We start from the raw sequence: 15,402 nt of genomic DNA, 5'->3' as shown, positions 1-15,402 counted from the left end.
ATTTTTGGAAGAAATTTTTTGAGATAGTACTGTAGCAATTTTGTTTAGGATATAAAATTGCTACAATAATGTACATGACTTAGAATGGTGGTTGAAAAAACAGAAAAGGTGATTACGAAATGTTTTTCTAATACACTGAATAAAAAATTTTTCAAAAAATTCATAGCATTTGTTTTCACCTAAGTGATCTATTTTATGAACTTGAATTTTCCGATATAAGTCAGATTGTTGCCTTGACGTATACAGGAAATCTGTTTTTTGAGTAAAAATTTAAGTTAAAGCTAAAACGGAATGTTTGACTACTTTTTGCTCTGCTGTCTCAATCCAAGAATCAAGATACTAGGACACAGTTTATTTACACTTTGACAATTGTGGCAGACAAAATTCTACCCCCAAAAAAAATTGGAAGGAGGAAATAGTCTTGGCTTCTGTTTTCCTTTCCATAGTATGGACACCATCTTTTACTCAAGTTGGACTTGTTTTCTTAGCCATCAGAATCATGTCCCCAGGAAGTTGTAGCTTTTCCGCAGTAATAGAATAGTGAAAGAGATAGACTCCAGATTTAGTAAATTAAAGGAACCAAAATAAACTTCTAACATCATTCGAATAAATTAAGCATTAAGGAGCCACGTTCAATGATCTTCCGAAAGAATCCTGTCAATGAATTCTCTCGCTTTGCAATTCGCCTCCAATGGCTCTGCTTTATGTGTGGTGATCCCTATTCCTTCAGCCAAATCAACCTCCTTTGGACCAACCCTTTGCCACTCAAAACATTGTATCAATGATCCTAAGGCCACACCAACCACGCGGTGTGCCAGGCCTGCACCAGGGCAAGACCTTCTTCCCATTCCAAAGGGCATCAGCTTGCTTGGTTCCACTTGTAGACCTTCAAATCTCTCCGGCTTGAAGCTTGTGGGATCATCCCAAACGTCGGGATCCCTGTGGATTTCCCATGCATTTACCAGCAACATCGTCCCACTTGGCAAGTCATATCCCCCAACTGTGCAATCGGCAGAAGCCTCGTGGGGTACAAGGAGAGGTACTGGAGGGATTAAACGAAAAGTCTCCATGATGATGTTGTGAAGGTAAGGCAACTTTGGTAAATCTTGTTCATGAATTAAGCGATCCTTTCCAAGATGAGTATCGAGTTCAGTTCTTGCCTTCTCCAATACGTTGGGATGGTTAAGTAGAAGAGACATTGCCCATTCCATTGTCACTGCTGATGTATCTGTTGCAGCAAATAACAGGGCCTGCATTCATAAACTATTTAGTTCTGAGATTTGCATGGATAAGTATATGGTTTAATTCCCTTTTTGATGATGAAAACCTCTAGTATAGTAATCGGAGGAATCGAAAGTTCATTTCCATGTCCAGAAGTTTATATCCATTATAGGGAGATTAATGCAAAATTTTCTAAGAAATTTGTGTGGGAACCAACAAGCTTAATTCTATAGAGGACTTTTTCGAAATAACTCAAGCTTTTTGGGGGTCCAATTCATTTTTATTGGGTTAATTATAATTTGCCCCTTGAAAGTAAGGTTTACTGATACTTTGCCCAATGAATGAAAAGAATCTACACATTGCTCCACGGATAGGGATATAAGAAAAGCATGCATTACTCTTTGAGTTGTGGGTCATTCGACTAACACACCCTTGGATGTTAAGAAAAAAATGAAAGAAAAATAGAAAGAACTAATTTTGTTCCCATTTACACCCCGGCCAGATCCCCAAGTTGGACGAAAATATCACCTATTAATTGAGTCATTAGTTCTAGGAAATAATGTAACCAGAAAAAATGAAAAGAATTCAGCATAAATGAAGTGAAAAAATTTATCATTTACTAAAAAAAAACCTAAATTTCAAAATTTTTCTACTCTAAGATGGTCCCCGACATTCGCAATTTTTCCACCATAAAACCAAGGATAAAATATTTCTTTCTGTCCAATGTGTGGATTATTATCATTCAGGTTGACAAAGTTTCAATGGACCCCATTTTTAGGGGGGCAAAGTGCAATTAATCCTTTTGTTGAAACCACACATTGTATATCTCTTGCCGATGGTGGTCCATGTCTAAACTATGTCTCGAGGGTGTATCTGAAATGCAATCTGGTTTCATATTATTCACGATCCAACAGAATGGTATGATCCCAACAACAAAAGAATGTAACATGAAATCTGAATTGAGTGTAATTAATCTTACCAAGATATTTGCTTTGATGACTTCATCGTCGTAGCATTCTGGCTGTGATTCTTGCAAGGTCAGCAAATGATCAATCATGGTATTCTTGCTCCTGTCACAACGGTGTTCTTCAATCAGACCTTGGAAAAATACATCTATCTCCTTACCTATCCTCGCCAAACTCTTTTCAAAATTCTTGTAATCTACCCATCTCAATAATGGCAAGAAATCTCCAGGATTTGATGCACCAGCGCTTTCAAAGACTTTGCGAATAAGGCCCCGAAATTTCTTAGCCTCCTCAGTGTCCTCACCTTCACCAAAATATCGCTTCCCAGTAACCATCCTCATGATTACATTTAAAGAAAGCACCGAAAACTTGGATTGCAGCTCGACTTTTGCGAAATTATTGTCAGAGATTTCATACAATTTTCGAAGCAAACGCATGATTTCATCTTGTCGAATGGAGAGGAACATGCTGAGACGAGCAGGAGAAAGTATTTCATTTGTAAATAGCTTGCGAAGGTTGCGCCAATGGTCACCATAGGGCACATCAATAATATCAGAGTAGTTGTAGCCTACATACTTGCCTAGGATTAAACGGGGCCGGTTCGCCAGCACGATGTCATTCTTGGTGAAACATTCCTCCACCATGGATGGCGATGACACCACCACCACAAGCCGGGTGCCAAACCATAAAGAAAATATCGGGCCACATTTTTGAGACAATTTGTGCAGGGTGCGGTGGAGAGGTTGTTTTATGAGGTGAAGATGGCCTATTATCGGGAGAGCTGGTGCCGGACTTGGGGGGATATTTTGGCTTCTTCTTTGCCAAAACTTGAAAACTAAAGCCAAGAGTAAAACACAGAATACTGCTGTGCTTAACAAAGTAGTTTCTTCCATGCTTTGCTCAGTCTGCTGGGAACTTGTATGAAATTCTATAGAGAATCCGTGTGTACGAAAATAAGTATTTATACGAGGTTGCAGGGCTGATGCGGTTGGAATACTTGTACCATGATGCAGGGTTAGTATGATTGCAGGTGTAATCGTACCATAATTTCACGTCTAGATTGGACCAAATGCTCGGTCCAATTTGGATGGATACGGGGCAGGAACGGTCCCCTCACAAACACAACCGTGAGGACTAGAAATAACCACGTCGATTAGTTTTGGGAAGGTAAAAAAATGACATCACATAAATTAGTAATGGAAAAAAACTTTGACGCTTCTGACGGACCTCGTCATGAAACATTAGCTCCGTTCCACAAAATCCCGCTCAAATGAATCATCAAACAAAAAGTTCATTTGCTTTCCCTCCTCAATAATTGCCATTTTTCATTTATCCATAACACCAGAAAATGGAAGCAAACAGAGAATACAAGAAAGTGGCTAGAGGCAAAATAAGAAAGTGGTTGAAGGCAGACTAGGTATAAGGGAAAGCAGGGAAAATACAATTGCACTAAGGTATATTACAACAAGAAAAATGAAGAAGTAGCGACAGAAGAGTTGAGTTTCGCTTCCGGAGAAGAGATAAAGCAGGAAACATCCAGGTAACAAAACAACAATGGTATCACATAACTTTCAAAATTTGACAAGGTCATGGAGCGATGTGAGTAGTTGTCATTGTTGGACACTGTTGTGAATGAATAGGTCAATTGATTTTTAATGGTTTTGGTGGAATAGACTGTTCACTAGTCTTGAGTAGAAGAACGTAGGTATTTTGGTGGCCAACATAGGGGAGGATAGGTGAGGAAAATTTAGTGCGCCAAGTGTTTGTAAAATCGTGTGAATGGGATGGAAAATTGCTTGGGTAATAATATAACAAGGGTACTGATTGTTTTTATGAATTTCTTATAGATTTTGTTGATTAGTAGTGCCTGCGTGCAGATTATACGTTATGTGGTTTCTACATACTATTCATGGCAACATACAAAGCGAAAGAAAAAGCATTACAAAGATAATTTCCTTAACAATGCCTCTTACAGTATGTTATATAAGAGACATTTCACATGAATAAATAATGACGCGGAGTAAAATTATTATGCGGAATAAAATAACATGATACTCAGATTGGTAGATGCATTGCAGAGAAAAAAGTTATAAGTTTTTTTAGCTAGTGGGGTTGGACACCATGTTGAATAACTGTTACATGCAGTTAGTCAACAGTTACAGTAGAAGAACTGATATGTAATATTGCGTGAGCATACTGTAAAATTGCTACCTATTATTTGTTAATTAACTCGTATTTGCATAATCACAGGATAAATAGAAGAAAAGGTTAATTGTTTGAAACTTGATAGTTAGGGCAGCAGACGACAATCTGAACAGGGTAGGCAAAATGAATAACTTAGTTTTTAACTTGGCACACTCAATGTGGAAAAGGTTACAAGTTTTACTTTGCTAGTGTGTGTGGACATGAAGTTGAATAACTGTAACATACAGTGAGTTATCAATTACAATATAAGAACTGCTTTGTAAAATTTCGTGAATATAACTATGAAATTGGTACCTCCTGATTGTTACATTAACTCATATTTATACAGTAGGACAAGAAATAGAAGAAGAAGTTAATCCCATCAAACTTGATAAATGAGTGAGAGTAAATTGTAAGTGGAATTGGTGAGACAGAATAATTAACCTACTGTTAATTTTGACAAACAGAGTGTGAAAAATAAGTTACAAGTTTTCATAACTATTGTTACTAAGATTTGAAAGTGATATATTATTTATCTTAGTACTTTGTAATGCATTAAGAATAAATGGGGAAAGCATAATGGAACTGAAGTGCAATTGTCTGTGTCAAGTTTAAATGAACAGATGCTCTGATCTCTGAAAGGGATGCATTGAAGATTAAGAATCTTGGGGCTTATGGAAAAGGAAAGTTGGTAACATGTTATTTATTGTTTACCTCATTTCATATAAAAAGTATTGGTGTATGTATTACGTGGCTTTGCTATTGAAATGGTTGGTTTAATTTGATGTTAAAGGTTGGACGACATGATCCGGACAAGAATAATATGGTGCGTGGCGTACTAAACTACCCCCTGATTTGGTAGGGATGATGATGAATAGCGGGCATGCTGATATCGGTGTAAATGGGCCTGTTCCATGGTTAACGAAATTTATTGTTTGGTTTGACGTAATTACTGCATATTATTGTCAACATTATGGGTCATTGATAGGTTTATCAACTTGTAACTACATACAGTTACAGTTAATATATGAAACCAATCCCAATATTACATTGAACAAATAAGTTATCTTGAATTAAATCACACGCATGTAAATACATAAATGTAGTAATCTTTTGGATAATCATATTATAAATAAATGAAAATTCAGTTTTCGCGGTGACCATTTTATTTATTGCCATAGAACTTACAGTTAAAGAACCTATGCCAACAGTACCAATGTTAAATTTATAACTTTCACTTAGATGTATTATTGTATATGCGTGTATTATATTCCATTCTGGAGAGTATGTGGCTCATTTATGGATTGGTAATGTCTTCATGTAACTGCAGGCTGAGCTAAATGAGTTGTATAACATTGTTGTTAGTAGGCATACTGTCATAATACACCATGTCAGCTGCATATGAAGCGAACCTGACAAACTGAATTGAGTATAATAATTAAGTGTGACTTTATTCAAGTTACATCCAGATAAGCCTAATGTCATGTTAAGCCAATTGGAAAGTTTCAGTGTGTTTGAAAAATTGTTAGTTACATTGTGTTTAAAAACTATTATAAAATAGTTATTGAAAAGTTACAGTATGTTTGAAAACTGTTACCAAAAAAATTATTTGGGAAGTTACAGATTAAAAATTAATACAAAACTCCATATTTGACTATTTGTTGACAATGTGTTTGTAGGTTGTTACAAAATAGTTATTAGAAAGATACAGTGTGTTCGAAAACTATTACAAAATAGTTATCTGAGATGTTACAGTTTGAAAATTAATATAAAACTCCATATTTGAAAATTGTTAGTTACAAAGTGCTTGTAAGTTGTTACAAAATAGTTATTGAAAAGTTGAATGTTATTGAAGACTGTTACAAAATACTTAATTGGGAAGTTAGAGATTGAAAATTAATACAAAACTCCATATTTGATGATTACATGTTACAGTGTGTCTGTATGTTGTTACAAAATAGTTATTAAAAAGTCACAGTGTATTTGAAAATTGTTACAAATAGTTATTTTAGCAGTTACAGTGTGATCCATACAACAGAACACAACAGACCACATATAAATTTGGACCCAGTATGGGGTCCATACATGTCACGTTTGGACCCAAGAATAGCTTTCGTAGTTCAAAATTTGTTACTCAGAGCACATATAAAGTTCGTACACATGCATTGTTATACAACATCGATCTGAACATGTCGACTAACAAACATAGCTCTATAAAATTTGTTTGCATTATTATCATAGTAGAAATCAAAACATATGCGGCCTTAGTTACGCTGGCATTTCTGTATCTTTAACAACAAAATCGACTGGGATTTCATACATACTCATTTTCATAGGCAATATTAGTTGCTAGTTTACATCTTCTAACGCCGCATATTACCACTCAAGAAAATAGAGTGGCCATGAATGAATGGCCATGATTTGTTATAAAAAAGTCCATGACTACTTTTTAATGCAAACTGAGTAATTATAGTTGTTATTTGTTTCTAAATTGACCTTTTATCATGACCATTACCCTAAACGTTGAAGCCAATTAAGTTGAATGTTTGGTGAATATTTACAATTACGTGGTAACTCCGTCCAAAATTTAAGTTTAGATTTTAGGACACTTACTCTTTTAATACAACAACTTTCTTTACATAATATTTGTTTCTAAATATTACTTTTATTACGAACGCATACCCTTTTTTTGTTGAAGCAAGCAGGACCATTTTGTGATATATCACGAGCACATATATCACGACATATCACGATAGTCATTTGTTGTGATATTCTATGAAAAATACCATAATCATAAAGAAGCACGTTCAATGGTATTGTAAAAATGTTAATTTTCAGTCAACTTTATAATTTCTTAACAACTTTATACAACCCATTACAGAACAATTGATGACTACTAATACTAGATATGATTACAATTGTAACCCACTTGTCTAAATTTGAATAGTGTGAAACATTGAAAGTGCATGTCCATGCACATGAATAACTTGTAATAACTTATTAACTGCTTGTAACGTAGATATGCAGCATTCTCAATCAGGCCGACATGGAGGTCCAATAACAAATGTTCTTCGAAAAACACTGCAAATCTCGTTCAAGATAACTAATGTATAAAAATTAAAAAAAAATCTAGTCAGTTATAATCAACATGCACTAATTCATTTCAACATTGTAGATTAAAAGAAACTGATAATAGGAAAGCAATTGAAACTGAACAATATCTTCAACAGAGAAGTACTTACATCAATAAATGAGGTCAACTTGGTGAATGGATAATCGAAACTAAATACACGTAATGGAACATACGGTTAATAATATACGATATCCAAGACATCCAATTAACAATACTACATAAATATGTGATGTAATGATAAAAGTTTGTTACCCGCGGTGATGGTGAAAATACATGATATGCATCAATATCATAGCATGTTGAAATTGTCGCATGCTCCTCCTACATTATATAATATAACTGTTCAACTGTTAATAAATCATTACTAGCGCCTATATTGCTCACTTCAAAAGCTAAATTAGACTAAACATTATTAAAAAAAATTATATATCAAACCATTAAGATATCTCTGACGGAGTTATGTTTGAAAAAAATAGAAAATTTGGGTGCATCTATTCTGTACGGACTATCGCAGGAGGCTCCTGATTAACCAAACGGTGGACCTTCGGATAATACAAAATAATATGTCATAGAAGCGAGTATACGTTAACTATATAATATACATGCGTTGAAGTGTTCAGGTGTCCACCATTACAATAATCAGAAAAGTAGTTTTACGATACAAACATCTTTATTTTTTCAACTAAATGTATGCATACCATTTCATTTTTTTTTATTTCGAGAGCAACGGCGTTTGGAGGATCATTCACTGATTGGCTCCTTGAATGCGTTTACGAGTTTTGAATGGCTCCTACATTTTATAAGAAAGACCAAATAGGTATGTCAGGCGTAACGAAATTATCACATAATGTAACATCCATGTAACTAATTATACCGTTAGAAACATTTAAATAAAAGCTAAAGCCATGGCCATCACCTCTTAACATATTCAGAAAGAATTGTCTTTATGCCCACAGTATCAAATACCTTCAACGCGTGCCTATACAAAATTCCTTCATTCCCATATTTTTTGCAACTACAGCGTATATTTAGATCATTCCGATTGAATACCACTATTCTTTCGGGTCCTCCATCATACCTCATGACCGCAAACTCCTCAAACATCCCTGCATCTTGTTGTCTTAATATAATTATAGTTGTTGACTCGCCGTATTCATTTTGGAATGCATCAAATACTGTTAGTGAATACGTCTCTGCTGCATGTACAAGTATATGTGTTTATCTCAACCCAATCATGGACAGTTTTTGCCTTATTTCATATTCTGCGATGAGTTCATTATGTCTCTTATCATCAACCACTCGATTGAAATGTTTAAACAACTACACAAGGTTGTGATCCAGTTTCAATGTGCAACTCATGGTTATGCTGTAACACAAGGTCATGCACATGGTACTGCATTGTCCCTCTAAACAATACGATAACCATTTTAACTCCATACCCTGTTTTCGTCTACGCTCGTGCCCTCTTTGGCATCATATCACCTTCGTACTTGCGTTTCACACCTTTCTTGCAGCAACTATATCTCCTAGACGTGGCCACTCCGTCTTTGTCTTTATTTAAATAGTTTTTGCGTACACTAAAATCCATTTTAGAGGCATATTTATTATAAAACTTGTACGCATCCTCTTCACCGTTGAACTCTATTCCTAACTCAAGGGTCCTATCTTCTGTCAATTTGCTGCAATCCATTACTTCTGCTCCTACCAATTATGCATCAAATATCCTAATTTGCAATACTTCATGAATAGTATGTACATAAACAACAATATAAATGTATATTACTGTTTATAATGTGTTATAAATCACACATTACTCGTATACCAAATCCTATTATTATGCTTATGAATATGATTAATGATTCACATCACTTTACTTTAACTCTAAGACAACGGCATTATTTATGTACAAATACAACTCCATGTACACTAAGTTATATGGACTGTAATATGTTGGTCACACGATGTAAGTCTTTTTTAACTGTATGTACATCTACTCTGGTGATTATATTTAGATTCTAGGTTCCTTAACTCACTGAACCTTATGTCATTCGTTAATTATATAAGTTTAAGCCAACTTCGCATTTTATAATATTTCTACATTTTGAGGGCCAAACAAGTATTTTCTACTCATTGTAATATATTTCTTACATCATGTAATTTATTTACAACATTAGGTACACCCATTTGTTATTCACATCTATTTGCCTTTTTTTCTCTGTTTCACCTCATTCAACTCTATACCTCTATTTTATACACACTGCATGGTCCGGAGAAAGGCAAACTAAGATTGTATAATGAGCATGGACCAACTATTAGATGCACAATGATTCATACCAATTGTAATATGGTGGCTATAACCTGTAACTTATTTACAACAAAATGTACATTCATTCACTTGTTACATGTGATTTTGTTTCTCTCATCTTTCCTCAATTCCGCTTGATGTTTTACTTCAATATATACTCCTGGATTTTCGGATAACTACTATCTTATTATAGTTCATCACTGAAAAGCTGAATGCTCACACGCACACACATATGGTGCAAATTCACTATTCTTCACAACCAATATTATGTTTTTAGTGGATCTAATTTCATCCTTAAACCCTAAACCGATGTGCATTGGGTGACAAATGATTGGCCACAGTTGAAGACGATGGTTCAGTCACGTTACCTTGGTATGCTAATACGCTTTATGTTTCACCGAATTCGGAGAGCGCAGTTACTTCTGCTATTAAGTTGCATGACTGAACCAAGTTTGTCAGATGATGAATTTCCTCTGTTTGCTTCTACCTTCACTTTGCTTCCTGTTTGCATCTAATAGCTTGTTTCAGTTTGCTTCATAATACTTTGCTTCACGACCTTCAGATTGCTTCATAATAGTTTGCTTCACGACCTTCACTTTCAACCAAGTTTGCTTCAGTTTCCTCTCCCTTTGCTTCCTCTATTAGAAAACAGTTCAGTTGGGCAACCACTCTCCAGTCGTTTGCTTCCTTGGTTCAGTCGTTTGCTTATGCTATTAGGGACTCAAAGAGCACCCTTTTCGGTCGATTTTGTTTTGTGCGGTTATTTCAAATTTTCAATTTTCAAAATTTCAACTCTTCCGTTTGCTCCGTCTGTTACCGTTTGGGTTAGTGCAATTTTTTTCTTTTAAGCACCCATCATTTTTTAGCCTTTCTGACGTGGTTATTTCTAATCCTCAAAGTTGTGTTTGTGAGGGGACCGTTCAGGGACGGTCATTCTGATGACCGTCCCTGCCCCGTATCCAATTTGGATCATTCACTTCAAAGTTATAAAAAGTTGTGATAAACAACACAAACAGAACCAAGCTGTTACACTTACACCAGTAACTGTAAAGGCAGCAAATTTTCTCTGAATATTGCCCAAATTAAATGTCAAAAAAATAAGGAAAGTGGGGAGTTTTTTTTTTTTTTTTTCAAATGTAAGTGGGAGGTCTCAAACCTGAAACCTCTCACTTATACTCCCTTCTTCCCGGACTACCTAACTCATTCCTCCCTCCAAGTGAGGAAGGGTTTGTCTTTCTAGACTTGTGCAAAAAAAAAAAATTAAAACATGGCTGAGCTGGCCAAAAATTGCTTTCAAGTCCCTGCTGCATCTATTGTGCATATATATTGTTTTTAAAAAAGTTGATATTTATATGTCCATACGTGTTTAATAAATATAACTCCCCTTATATTTTATTAGAAACTTCACATATGTAATGTCAAAATAATGGTAGAAATTGAATCATATTTTATTTTGATGTTCTCTACAAATTTCTATAACTTAATAAGTTTAAAGTTTGAGTGGCAGAATTTTTGCTAGGAATGTTTTATAAATATCCTTGTATCCCTTGCAAATTTCAATAAAAAAAATCCAATTTAAATTTAAGTAGAAAACTTTTTTATTTTTCCGTTCATACATATTTCATATATTCTATTCCAAATAGGGGGTTTGGGTAAAATTTCATGCGATTCAATAAAGAGAACATAAATTCCATCGTTGCTAGATCATTTATATAATTCAGCGAAGAATAAACGAATACTGGGATTTTTTAATAAATGAAAATTTAAAAATGCTAGGGAACGTCGCAACCAATAATTTTTGTTAAAGTATCACAACTGCCAATTTTTTTTCAATTAATAAGTCTAAAGCAGTTTTTAAATTAAATGTGTTACCTAATTTAAGTAAAAGTTGTATAATTAAAAGTACTAACTAATTTAAATTGGAGCTGTGGATAAGAAATAAAAATGTTGTTTAATTGTAACTGAAATGATACACTAATTTATTATATGAATTAGCCAAAAAAGATAGCAAGCTAATATTATTTTATTGGCCTGGTAGTTGAACAATTCAATTCGTCATTTTTCACCTATGGAAAGTGTAGAAAATAGGCCACAGAGTATAATGCGTCTACAGAGTAGTGTCTCCCATCACAAAATATATATATAAATATATATATATATATATATGACAAATATCTAGAACATGTTCTAGAAATCGATGTTTAATCCAATTGGAAAATGATGTCCCATGTGTGGGTACAGGATATTAGTTATTAATTCAAGAAATTGAAGACACGTTTTTTCCGTCCAAATTGAACAATTTATAATTTTTGGACTAAATGTGATCAAAATTTATTAATTCATATACTAAATATATTATGTCTAAAAATTTGAGAACGAAATATGCTCCTAGATCGGAGTTTAATGGAGAAAAGTGAATTTTTTCCTTTTCTTAATAGTTGGTACTTTTGTGGGGAGGCTTGAAGGAAACATTTGTGAATCATGTGCCAACTACAAGGCACGTAAATTATTAATCTACAGTGTCCCTTACACCAGTGACCCAGTCGGAGATGTTAATGAATTATGAATGAATCAAACTGATGAAAGAGGCAGCCATCGGTCATTCCGTCATTATTGACAGTCCACTTGGAGAGAGTCAGAAAGTCACTAAGGAGAGTAAAAGGGAGAAGTAATTAGAAGCTTCTTTCTTACAACTTTTCCCTGGCATTTTGAAGATAATATATAGCAATCAGAAGCAAAATTGCACACACCATATGTTTCCCCAGAAAAAAGGGAAAAAAAATCAAACAAGAAGGAGAAAACAAGAAGAAAACAGGAAAATTAAAAACAAAACTAAACAGAATAATTTCTCAATCTCTCACTGTTGTCCCTCTGTCTGCTTTAGAGCAGGGGTGCAAACGAGTCGAATCAATTTCGAGTAGAGTTTGAGTTTGAGTTCGAGTTGATCTTGATATAGCACTATGTGAAATTGAGTTTGACTCGATTGATTTTGAAATTCTACAGATCGAGCTCGATTCACTAATATTTCTCATATACTTGAGTTCAACTTGTTTGGGTTCGAGCAAACTTAAGTCCGGTCAAGTTTGAATTCAAATTCGATATATTGAGCTCCATTAGAAAAAATAGGTGTTTTGAAAATTTACAAGAACTTAATACATGTATATATAATTCAATGTACACTCATATACTATATAACATGTACTGCTCGATAAGGCTCGATGAATTATCGAGTTTAACTAAAATGATCGATACTGATTCGTTTGACTAAATGAGCCGCTTGAGATTGGCTCGAACTCTGTTAATGCCAAGTCGAGTCGATCATTTGACCAATCAACTTGTGATTAGTTGGCGAGCCGCTCAATTCATTTGCACCCCTATTCTAGCGAAGTCACGGGCCTGATCGGAAATTCTTGCACAGAAGCATGCATGCATTGGACTTGGCTTATTCCGGGCATTTTTGCAATCGAATTAAGGGCATAAAAAAGGAGTGAATCTCTTCTATGAGATTTGAATGTAATCAAATTTTAATGCAACCTTTCTTTCTCCAACAGTAATATACAAAATTTTAGATTAGTTCACTTCTTCGAATAACATAATAATATTTTGTCCCTATTTATTAAGTAATATAACCCTAATTTTTCATGCAGAAGACAGGAAGATCTTAAGTTTCAATCCAGAAGGGTAGAGCAAATGAAGAATTCCCTTCGAAGACTTGAAACTAGTGTTGCATTGATAAGAGAGAGCTTATGAAGAATTATAATGAAGATGATAAAACTTCAACACACTTCCTCCTACTATTTCTTCGTCTATATATTTGTTACAAAAGATCCACCGACTTAGCTAACTAATGCTGCCAGTTCAGCATAACCAACTAACTAACTCTAACTAACTAAATTGCCAGCTCAGCATAACCAACTAATTGACTACTGCTTCTTGATCATCAAACAACAGTTAAAGCTATGGCCTATTTGTGAATATCATATAACTTTGACACTAAAAGTCAAAGACTTCCAGCAAATCAAACGCTCCTTACTAACATAGAATTAGTAACGTTATGTACATAACTCCAATTGCGTAAGCACTTAACAAGTATACTATCAATATTACATATACAAACTTTCTTTTCAACAAATACCTATTATCAGCATAAGAATTTTTTTTAGTGTAAGTAAGAGATTTGGAATCCGAAATCTTCCGTTTATACTCACTCCCCAGTACAAGAACTTCATATTAATTTATTTACAGCTACTTTGATTAGCAAGCTTGTTTAAACCACTTATACTCCAGCATAGCAATTTCTCAAAAAACTATTGCTGTCTTTTCTAACTTGTAGTGTCATGTTTCTGCTAGGCAATCTTTTCATATTTCTCTGTTTTAGCGAACGTAAGGATGGCAACGCGGCCACCCGTCCCGCGGGGGCCGGGGGGCAAGGATACACGGGAGAGTGTACCCCCGCCCCACTACCTACTTAAAAAATATATATATATATATAATTATATAAATATAATATTTAATTTAATTAGTTACAAATTTATGATAATGATATTATTAGTTATATGTAAGGTTATTATCACTTTACCCTATTAAAGTATATCACTACTATCAGTTTACCTTCTAACGTTATCTTTTAGTCACTTCACCCTCATAAGTAATTCAACTCAACATGTTAAGAAATTTTGGATAAAAATACCCTTTTATTCTATAGCATTACTACACTGTTATTATTACTTTATTCCTTTAAATTTTAGTGATATAATCAATTTAATTCCTAACATTATTTTTTTGGCATTTTACTTCATCGTTAATCTAACTACTATGGTCAAAATTTTAAAATATATTTACCCTTATATATATAATAAAAATTTAAAAAAATTAGAATGATTATTCCTCTTTTTTTCACTTTAAGAGATCCAAAAATATAAAAATAAAAGGGTTTTCTCAAATTTTTTTCACACTTATTAATACTATGAAAAGAAAAATAAATAGGAAAAAAGGAGATACAAAATTAGATTTTGCAAAGAAAAAAAAAGTCGAGCATTATCGTATTAATTTAAGATTGTTGGAATTAGAATTGAAATCTAAAGATAAACAGTAAAATGAAATAATTTTAAAATAATAAAAATATTTAATTTTTTCTTATTTGTATTTTCTAAAAAAAAAAGAATTGAACTCTCTCTCTCTCTCTCCCCCTCTTCCTCCCCCTTCCGATCTTTCTATTTTTTTTAATATTAATAAGATTGTCAAAAAGAAAGAAATTAATACTTTAATTTTTTCTTGATACTAAAGAGGAGAAGAGTCACTCTAAATTTTTTATTGTTTTTATTAAACAAAAAGGAGAGTACTTTCTTCTAAAGTTTTTTAACTTGCTAAGTTGGTTTAATGGTGGGATAAATTGCCTAAAAAATAACTCCATGGGGTAAATTGATAATGAGACTATAGTTTATGGGGGCAAAACAACAATAATTTTAAGGGTTATACTTGTCTTTTTACTTTAATTAACAAACTCCGTTAAGTTTGACCGTTAATCTTGGGGGTAAAGTGACCAAAAAATAACGTTAAGGGAGAAATTGATAGTAGCACCGAACGTTAAGGAA

General features: G+C 33.8%; 1 protein-coding gene across 1 annotated transcript; it reads right to left on the bottom strand.

The window, feature by feature from the left end:
- Positions 1 to 502: 502 nt before the first annotated feature.
- On the bottom strand, positions 503 to 3,205 carry LOC113734697 (cytochrome P450 81Q32). The gene is made up of 2 exons (XM_027261342.2): positions 2,201 to 3,205; positions 503 to 1,250 (listed from the first exon to the last, which is right to left on the bottom strand). The coding sequence occupies exons 1-2, from the start codon at positions 3,077 to 3,079 to the stop codon at positions 633 to 635; spliced, it is 1,497 nt and encodes a 498-aa protein (XP_027117143.1). The 5' UTR covers positions 3,080 to 3,205; the 3' UTR covers positions 503 to 632.
- Positions 3,206 to 15,402: the final 12,197 nt, after the last annotated feature.

This window comes from Coffea arabica, chromosome 3c (assembly GCF_036785885.1).
Source record: "Coffea arabica cultivar ET-39 chromosome 3c, Coffea Arabica ET-39 HiFi, whole genome shotgun sequence".
NCBI classification, from domain to species: Eukaryota; Viridiplantae; Streptophyta; class Magnoliopsida; order Gentianales; family Rubiaceae; genus Coffea; species Coffea arabica.
This window is presented reverse-complemented; position numbering and strand designations above follow the sequence as displayed.